This window comes from Melanostigma gelatinosum (genome assembly GCF_949748355.1).
Source record: "Melanostigma gelatinosum genome assembly, chromosome: 3".
In the NCBI taxonomy this organism is placed as follows: Eukaryota; Metazoa; Chordata; class Actinopteri; order Perciformes; family Zoarcidae; genus Melanostigma; species Melanostigma gelatinosum.
Window position 1 is genome coordinate 15,417,241 of NC_136636.1, and position 10,534 is coordinate 15,427,774.

At 41.6% G+C, this 10,534-nt stretch overlaps 1 protein-coding gene across 1 annotated transcript; it reads right to left on the bottom strand.

Annotated features, from left to right (window-relative positions):
• Positions 1–4,947: 4,947 nt before the first annotated feature.
• frs3 (fibroblast growth factor receptor substrate 3) lies at positions 4,948–10,534 on the bottom strand. The gene is made up of 6 exons (XM_079265312.1): positions 10,412–10,534; positions 10,194–10,282; positions 9,868–10,054; positions 7,980–8,141; positions 6,701–6,822; positions 4,948–6,619 (listed from the first exon to the last, which is right to left on the bottom strand). The coding sequence occupies exons 2-6, from the start codon at positions 10,257–10,259 to the stop codon at positions 5,303–5,305; spliced, it is 1,854 nt and encodes a 617-aa protein (XP_079121438.1). The 5' UTR covers positions 10,260–10,282; positions 10,412–10,534; the 3' UTR covers positions 4,948–5,302.

Consider the following 10,534-nt stretch of genomic DNA (forward strand, 5'->3'; position numbering starts at 1 on the left):
TGACATGCTCAAGCATATTTGGCACTCAGTCAATTTGTAAATTGATATAATAGTGACAAAGTTCAGCCAATGCAACCTGTGTGCAAACACACACAAATGTACAGCTCAGACCCGTACATGTACATCACCCTCTGGTGGCGATCACACCCTTGTACCAGACAAAAACAACAAGATTAAAAAAACAAACATAATAATAATATTACAGAGATATTACAGTTTTCTGATACTTATTATCTGATACAGTATTTTGACAGAGATCTATCTCATAGCGTGGACAGGAAGTTGAGGTTTTACAAGATGTCATTTGTGATGTTCTGTCAATTTAAAGATGATACAGAATCACTTAAGAGTTGCTGATGACAAACCACCGATGAAGGTGCACACCGTGTCGCTGGCCTTTTTTCTTTCTGCTCTTATTATGTTCGTTTCATCTGACGTACGTTACACATTTTCAGTGGTTACAAATTGGAAAAGTATCGAAAAAGAAATGTCTCAGGGGACTTTTATTTTCACATTCTTCAGCACTATGAGAAGAAATGGCAGCTGATGAGGAATCGTGGAGTGCACCGTAGCCACATGACGTTATAATGACAAACACAATGGCAATCTTAACTCATATTTAGCATCATATGCTACATGACATTCTTTTTTTTAACACCTTTTCAGTCACACTGAGTTTGGCTATTTTCATTGCATCTCCTAAACCATTAAACAGATTATTAAAATCATGACTCATCTCAAAAAACAACGACTCATTCAACTTCAATGACAACGCTGAAGGAAAGGTTTTTCAGATATTCACGTTCTTGGCAAAGAGTTCGATGAGTCGGTTGATACCACTCTCATCTTGTATCGATTAAATGAGAATCAATCGATACAATTAATTCTCATTAATTGTATCGCAATTAATGAGAATTAATCTTGTGGGAACAGGAACCTCTGTTAGGGCTCCAAGCATCACAGCTTCGTGCCAAATTATTTCATTCGTGACTTTCTGGAGTTTCTGCTGTCTGCTAACTGTTGACCCCTTCCTCTAAAATCACAACTTATTGTTTTTACATTTTGTTATATATTAAATGGAATAAAGAAAGGAGACCTAACAGCTTTCGAGGGGCTGGTGGGCAGATTTGGAGTCAGGCTAGTCGTTTCCCCCTGATTCCAGTGTTTATGCTAAGCTAAAGGAACCATCTGTGAGCTGTAGCATTATATGAAGCGCACACACATGAGAGTGGCATCGATCTTCTACTCTTACTCCGCAAGAAATGCGTTTCCCAAAATTGTAAAACCTTCCTTTAATTAAACAGGCAATTTAAAAAACAAAACAGCATGGTGTAAAACAATCAGGAGAGGGCCCTTTTTTCAACTACAACTTGAAGTATGAAACCACTTTGAGTAAAGCCCCTTCCAACTTTGTCACACTTTGTTTCCACAACAGGTCGCCCTCTTCAAACAGCAAAGGAAATAATACTCCAGCTTGAAAATTAAAGGCACAGTGAGTTTTTTTAAATGGACTAAATAGCATTCATGTTTGTACAGTAAACACAGAGCAAGCCCTTTTGTTGAACAACCCATTCAATAAATTCAGTTTGGGGAACTTAAAGATAGATGTCACCTCGACCTTTGGCCCCTTGCCTTGCAGAACGAATCACACCTGTGAGAGGTGCGATCTAAATTTCCCAGACACCTGTGTGAATAACGCCTTGAGCATGAACACTGAAGGTGATGAAAACTAGACGTTTGTGAGATAGCATCAACTCCGAGGCAATAACAAGCCAATAAGTTATGGGGTGGGAGCAGCACTTCATTTGAACTCAAGTGCACTGAGATCACATGAGCGTATTTTTGAAAAGCAACGACTAAACACATCTATTTATTTTGATTATTAATCAGTAAACAGAGGAGTATGTGTTAATTATGCCGTAATCACTGTTAACTGGTGTGGGTGGTGGTGAGGTTACTGCGTTATAACAAAGATAGTTAACATATTTCAACATGGATATTTTTTTTCAAATGACCATAAAACCACATGTAACAATATTCTGAGAAATTAGATGAAACACTTTCTGATTCCTGTATGAAACATGGTTTGCAAAGATTAATACAATGAAATTCAATTTAATTACCGGCAACGGCCACCTACTGTATGGCACCGTTAATGTGAGTTCAAGCAAACACAGTGTCAGACAATCAAGAAAACAGGCATCTTTTTTTAAGTTTTTTTTTTTTTTTACTAGCTGGAATTGTACTATGAAGATTGAAAAGTAAACATTGTACCTGAAATAAGAATAAGAATGCTGATTCACAGGAGAACAGGCGGTTAAATACACTAAGCCCACAGCTCTATAGACTACTATTTAAATTTCACACTTCACACATTGGTCTGAATTAGATTGACAAAAAAAGAATTCACCTATTATTGCAAAAATGTAAACATCCTTTCAATGTATCATGACAATATCTTTGCAAATACAGTCAAGCATGTCCTCTAAAAGTTGGCCTGTCTTTTATGGAATATACTTCTTTTTTTAAATGTCATATTAAAGTATGATGATCAAGCAAAAATACAAACCATCAACTTTTGATTTGGGTTTTTTTTTTTTTAAGATTCTGTGTTGGGAATGTTGATTAGAAACTAAAACTCTCACATTATTCCTTCCATCTAACCAGTGGAACTGACATTTATTACCACTTTCTTGCTTTTCTCTGTGAACAAAATAGTCATTTCGATTTTTTTGAAACCAAAAATGCCAAACATTTGCTTAATTATGTGCACTTTTTCAGTTGTATGTAATTGGAAATTGAATCTCTTTGAATTCTGGACAAAATGAGATGGGCCCCCCAAATGTGAGAACATTAAAATGTATCACATCTGAACATAACATAATAATAGACTGTGTGAGATGGGAACCATCTGATGCCAAACTTTCACTGAATCTAGCTTTAATCTGACTGCTTTTCAGCTTTCATTCGTAATTAAACATCTCAGTAAAATGTTTGAAATGTAAAATAAATATCCATAAAGCACCGATCAGAAGCAACAATCACAAACTTGAAGCGGTTTGGTTTTGCTCGAATGAATTGAAAGAAAGCATCTTTGATTTGCACCTCATGTCACACAGAAGCCAAAAAAACCCTCCTCATCAGAATTTGAGTTTGTATTTGCGTCCCTTATTGATCAACAGCTGAATGCCACTGCCATCTGTAACTCCCGAACATTTGACGATCCTACGTCAGCTGAAAATATCACCTTGATGTGAGCGCTCAACAAAAAGACGAAAGCATCAGTGGGCCTGTGCTTCCGTTACCTCTCCTATCAGACAGCCATGTCAAGAAAACACTCAATGAAATGAAGTATTGGCCAAATGAAATATTCTCTGAAATGGTACATTAAATATCTCTACTGCTCAGAAATGATCTCAGAAGAACACAACAATGCTACTTCTATTAGCAATGAAACATATGGTGAAAGATCTGACATCGCATAGGTTAAAATACGTACGTTTTCATTTTGACAAGTACCTGTAGCTTACACGGGCTACTGATAGTATGTACATGTAGCAGCATAAAACCACCCTGGCTGTGATTATCAGACTACAAGATCACCATTCTTATATCTCGCTCCCAAATGGCTGTCAATGTGGATGAGGTGGAATGTGTCGTTAATCTATTCTTAAAAAGTTGGATTCTTCTAAAAAGTTTGTGTCCTGACCGTTATCGCCTCGTGCTTTCCTACAAGTCCCAATGGCACGTTTGATTTGATTCATCACACAGTTTGCTAATAAGTTTTGGCACTTCAAATATAAATACAGTCTTTGTTTTTTTTTCTTTCCTTTTGAAAATATAATCAAGCACAGTTATAACAGTAACACACCAGAGTCCAGTGATCATTTGAGGTGAAACTTTGGTCTCCATATTACCAACTGGATTACAAAACGCTGGTCATCAAATGGAAAACTAAATTATTACAATTAGAAATAAACAAATTCATAAATAAATAAATAGATAAATATCTGACTACGATTGATAAATAGCCTCACATAAATCGTCACTGCAGGGCTTTGTGACATACTTGATTCCCCTTTAAGACCAAACCAGACCATTCGCACCCGATAGCCGACAAATTATAGATTCAGCACTTTTTATGTGAGGTTATAGCTTAATGCCACTATTTGAGGTTGTTGATGTCTCCATCAAAACATGTAAATAAATCCTATCTGCGATGCCGACTACGAATGTCCATGAAATATTTGGCCCCCTGCTTTTGGTAAAAAGGACACGGTCGAACCTGTGGCTCTCCAGCGGAGTGGGAGTAGAGACAAAGAGCGTTTCACTGGCCCAGGGTCAAAAGTGCAACGTGACAAGCGTAAACTGCGTGGACCTCCTGCAGGTCCGGGATGATGTGCAGGAGGTGCGATCGAAGATGATATGCTACTTTTTCAATTTGCTGCATGTGGATAGGAGGGAGCGGAGCTCGTTTAATCCATGTGTGCTACTTTTACCATCATTCAGTTTAGTATACTTCTGCTAATATCACCATCTCTTCTGTTCATTTCATTCTTGGACTGGACGAAACCATTCCCTAAAATATGATAAAATACAATTCCATAGGATTGTGTGCAAAATGCTCTACAGGCATATAGTAACAAATAATGGTCTCTACGACTAGCCTCATTATCAGACTGTAAATGCTTGTGGTGAGGTATGAATATTGGCCAGTATCTTGGAGGAACCATTAACCGTCCGTCATGTCAACAACTACTCTACTTCTATTGTAGTGAGAGTCACATTTTTGACTCTCGTAGTATTTGAGTAAAAAGCCCCGTTGATGTCGAATAACTAAATGATAGGAACAATACTATGTGTGAGTGGAGATGGATTTATGAATTAAAATCTGCTGATACAGTATGGCAATGACAGCTTCCACTGAAAACAGAGGTCTCTGCTCTAAGTCATAGCAAAGCATAAAATCTTATTTATATATATATATATACACATATATATCTATATGATTTTATGCTTTTATATATATAAATATTCATATATCCAGCAAACAGCTTTGCAGTAAACACTGCAAACACACATATCTAATAAATAACACAGAATAAAATGGCAAATTCTCCTCAGAGATTCCTCATTTCCTTTTATACGCACAGATAGGTTTCAGTAAGTTTCTAATTAGGTACCTGCACTGTATTAGTCAGCCCGACAGTTGAATGGATGGATGACAGTGAAGGGTCCGGTGTGCTAAAATGAGGATAAGCCTTGGTCTGTCTTCATCGTTCCTCTTCAGTTTGAACAGCGTTTACAGAGGCAGGTCTGTGCTGTTGTGGCGAGTCTTTCTGGAAGTCCCATCATCCCTGGGCAGAGCTTTCTGCAGGTTGGACATGGCAGCGGTCTTCTTTAGGTCGATGACTGCGTAGCATTCACTGCGCCGGGGTGCCTGTGGGCCACATTTTTTGGGTGGTAGGCGCTGGTGCTGTGGCTGGGTCTGGGCACACCCGCTGCTGAGGGCTTGGCAGGGAGGTTCTCCCTCTAGGTCCACCTGGATGTAATTCAGCTGCCGGGATGGAGGCATGTGGCCGTGCTCACAGCCGCCGACCCCTGACCTCGATCGTCCGCGGAAATCAAAGCTAAATATTCGCCCCCCTCTGTCTGGCTGACAGGGCCGTGGATGCGGGGGGCAGGCGTGTCGGAGCCGGGGCGGCTGGACCTGCTCTGTGTTGACATAGTTCTGCAGGGCATCTCTGTGGATGCCCCGACCATCCTGGTGATACCCGTTGGGTGTCCCAGGGCCCTCTGAGAACTCATACTCATCAAAGTCTTCCTCCTCTTCCTCGTATTCCTCCTCATCCTGCTCATCATCCTCCTCTTCCTGCTCGTCGTCCCGCTGCAGAGCGCTGTACTCCCACACCGGCGGCAGAGAGGGCAGGTTCTCGTAGTTAAGCAGAGCTGTCCGACGATGACCTCCACCCATGCCCCTCTCGCAGGCGTAGCCCTGCGGGGGAAGAGAAGACGGGCCGAGGGCGTGTGGGTGCAGGAGGGAGTGGGTGTGACTGTCCCCAGTGCTGCTACTGCTGCTTGAACCCAGAGACTGCGACACGCTGCTGGGACTCAGCCGCTGCTTACGGCCGCTCCTCAGCCCGTTGATGTTCTCGTAGGTGAGTTCGCCGCTCTGGCAGCTGTCCGAGTGCTCAAGGCCCGGGTGCCGATGCGCGTGGTGATGGAAATGGTGGTAGGAGTGAGAGTTGCAGAGGTGCATAGAGGGCTCGTCTCCCTCCGTCTCCGAGCCTGTTGCACCCTCTACTGGCTGAAGGTTGTGAGGATTGTGCCTCTCCCTCTCTCTCTCCCTCTCTCTCTCCAGCAGATGGCGTTGTGCCGGAGTGGGGCCCAGCATGAATTTGACCTCCTGCGAGGACGGCTGCAAGAACACCTGAGGATCGTTGTGCTCCTCCAGGGGACAGCACCGCACGTTGGACGGGGGATTTCCTTGACCCACGACAGGCATGGCTCCTCGTGTTGGTTCAGGGAAAGAGCCGGGCCGCACCTCGGGCAAGGAGTGCACACAGTGACGCATAGAGAGATCCCCCTCCATACTAACAGTATTTACATAGGTGTGGGTCTGTTGGGGACAACAAAAATAGAGTCACATTGTGAACTAGCACAGATACAGTGAACCGTAAGTAGCGTGAATCAGTCTTACCTGGTCTTCCAAACCCATGAGGCCATGTCCATGATCATCAGCAACAGAGGGTTGGGAGGAATCTCCTCTGACTGGATAACCAGGGTATCCATTGGGAAAAGCCTGGACAGGGAACGCTGGAGCTGCAAACACATTTATACAACAATATGACGACAGAGAGAAATGAAATGCAAGATGGCCCGACAAACGTGCTCAGAGAACCCAGAGAAAATGATGTAATGAATCGTATCAAGCTTTAAAAAGGGCACAGAGAAGTTGAAGTAAATACTGTCTTTCAATCAACGTATTTAGTCATCTACACTCCAGTTCTTATGTTCTCTTGTTTGAATTACTCAATTTATTGTAATTTCATGAAGCATTATTCAAATATTTTTGCTTTATAAATGTAGCCAAACCCTGGCATAGTTAAAAAGATGTATTGTGGCTACGGAAAATAAAAACAGGTCCTCTCAAATGGAACAATAAGGGGTTTTTAATCCCCAAATATTCCCAGCCATCCTGCCTTCATCAGGTTGGTCATATATGCCAAATATACATGATGAACGTCTCAGTTCCTATGTTAGCGAATCTTTTAACTGCAAATACTTTACCTCGTTAACAATAATGATCATGTTCTCTGAAGAAATAAAATCACGAATTCTGACATAACCGATGTAATTACAAATGACATCAGTCCTATAATTCTAACCCAACTGTTCACCCGCTTTACTTTGTTTACGGCGAAACTCCCATATCTGTGAGAATATTTTAGATGTCACCTTTGTTGTCTTAAGACTCGATATAGATGCTCTGAACACGACGGATCACATCAGTGTAGCTTCTTGGCAATGGTTTTTGAGACCAATATTAATATACCGGTAAATCATCCAAAAACAATCTGAATTTGATACCGTACCGGGTACAATTCAACTTAATATTCATTTAAACAGGTGTGCTTTGAGCCACAATCTTTCAGCTGGATATAAGCGGCATAATAGCAACTTCTCACCCAGCTCTGACTAGCCATATGAAGGGTTTAGGGCTGCAGTCTGTGTCTCGGCTTTACTTGGTATATTTGGATACCTTTGTACCTGTGACTCAGTGTCTATTAGTAACTCAAACAATCTTCTAAATGTACTGCTCTATTGCTGCATGCAAGTTCTACAATTAACCTAAACTGTATAATTAGCTGTACTTGAGTGTGTGTGTGTGTGCGTGTGTGTGTGTGTGTGTGTGTGTGTGTGTGTGTGTGTGTGTGTGTGTGTGTGTGTGTGTGTGTGTGTGTGTGTGTGAGACTCACTGTTGGGAGTCTGTGGTGTGCGAGACATTTCCATCTCTGGTGTGTGACCACTGCGACTCATCATCATAGACTCTTCCACCACGTTGATGCTGTTACATTGCATCAGCTCCTGAAGCAGATTGAAGATCTCTTCTGCCCGGGAACACTTGAATGCAAAGATTCCTAATCAAAGCGGCAAATTAACATTGTCAGTTATCAATTGTCACAAAAAATATTTTTTAAATGCTGATAACACACCATACTGAAAATGTCACTTTGTTTACAAGGTAATATTTTGTCCTTCTAACCCTCAAAAAAAGGTTTAACATCTTAACATCTTGTACTGTTTACATTACAAGGTGGTTACAAGCACACATGGGATGCCTCCTCTCCATAGGCGCATTACAAAATAATGTAATTTGCCAAAAATAAATGTATCGTGATGGTTTATTTCTTGTTACATCTTCAAATTGAATGTTTGGGCTATTTCTTCAGTTTTTCAGAAGGACTTTTAGGGCCCTGTTATTATAAGAAATGACAACGAATCCTTTTGGGGCCCCCTGAGCTATTGGGCCCGGTAGGCCCCTTCGGTAATCCACCCATGCTGCTGTCCAGTAACACTACATGGGTAAACACGAGCGATGTGTAACACTTGTGTAATAAAATGTACCATCATTCCTCCTCCCCTTCCCCGTGTTAAAGGGGCCAGTATACTCGGTTAGAACTGCTTATTGGACGGACGAAAAGCTTTAGAAAACCCTTCCTCCCATTTGGGGGGGATGTGTGCGAGATTTTATAACGTTTTGTTCTACGATATAAAACACATCAGTAAATACCCCTCTAGAGAATTGTTGAGCTTTTACATGTCTCAAAAAAGGCAGCTGGGTACAAGTGGCTAAATTAGACTACTAAACACGCCAAACATGACTTCACCTTTATAACCTCGTTGTGTATACTCACGCTCATGTGACCGTGGTTTAGCTAGCCGAACGTTGGCTTTTTAATTCTGCCGATTGCATTTGTGATTAAAAAAATCATAATAAGTGGTGTAAGATAAGATTATCTTGCTGAACAAAACTTGTAAGTGTCATAAATTTGCATTTGCCATGAAAGCTTATTTTCTGCAAAAATCTCAAATGAATCCCATTGGCTTTATGTCCCATTGGCTTCATGTCCCATTGGCTTTTTGTCCCATTGGCTTTTTGTCAAGGGGACCAGTGCGATGGTAACTTCTGGGGTTGGCCTTCAAAAATACGTCATCCCTGCAGCACTCTGCTGTACACGAAAGCCCGCTTCATGCTCCTGTGGGTCAACGTCGCAGAACTCATGATGAAAGTTGTCAAACAGGACGAGAGAAAGTAAAAAGATTCAGACATTTGCGAGTCTTTTTTCACAGCAGTTATTTTGATTAGTCACAGTAGAAAAAGCACAGGTCTCACTAATAACATGTGTGCTCTGTTCTATTAAAGTGTCCCGGTAAGTCATGACGGTGTGCCAGCGTGCACAATAACAGGACCCTGAAACTGAATTCAGACAACATCCCTGTAACTAGAAAATAGAAAAACATCATCATGACCAGGGCCGGGCAATATATTCTGGAATATTGATATTGTGATTGTGAGACTAGATATCCTCTTAGATTTTGGACATCGTGATTTAGTAAGTTGTTTTTTCCTAGTTTTAAAGGCTGCATTACAGTAAAGTGATTTTCTTATTTCATGAGCTTAAACTGTTGTACCTTTACCCACTTATTCTCCATATCCACTTTACTGATGATTATTTAGATCGTCTAAATATAGATATAGAGGTATTGGGTCAAAAATGCCGTGATATTTGATTTCATCCATATGGCCCAGCTCTAATCATGACTCCACGGTTGTGGCACTGAAGCAGAGAAACAGTTGCTTACCCTGCCCAGTCTGACAGCGACGGCCGCTCTCAAAAGAAAACAGGTTGGAGTCGTAGCCGTAGCGGCGCAGGCAGAGATACGGCCACCGGATGGCGTCTCTCTTACGCGTGTGAAGAATGAGCTCGGTCTGGGTGAGCTCCATGATCCCAGAGCCCAGCTCGTTGCCCTCATCGTCCACATTGGTGACCTGGCACAGGGAGAAGAAATATATTACATGGAGAGAAGGAATTTTAAGTGCAGATTATTGCAATACACTTAGTGGGGATACACTAGCCCAAAGATCCAAATAAATGTGTTGAATTTAAAGTAAATGTGGGATTATTTACCTTAAATTTGGTGAGATGGTTGTCTTGGATGGAGTCTCTGTACAAACAGCTCCAACAGCTCCCCATAGCTTCAGTAGGCCAGCTGAAACCTGTCATGGAAGCAACCATCATCACCCACTGCCATGAACAATATCAGCATTTGAATGGCAGTTATCCAACTCGGACAACACAACATTGATCGTCCAGCTTCAAAGAACAGACACACACAAACTTCTTACTCAGCCCAGGCCATCGGCGTAAAGGGATTCACGTATCAATCCCAGGATCTTCGACTGGGCATCGTCGTCACAAGCCTGTTAGTTTGTTGGACTGACATCTTCAAGAGAAGCATCATGTTCTCC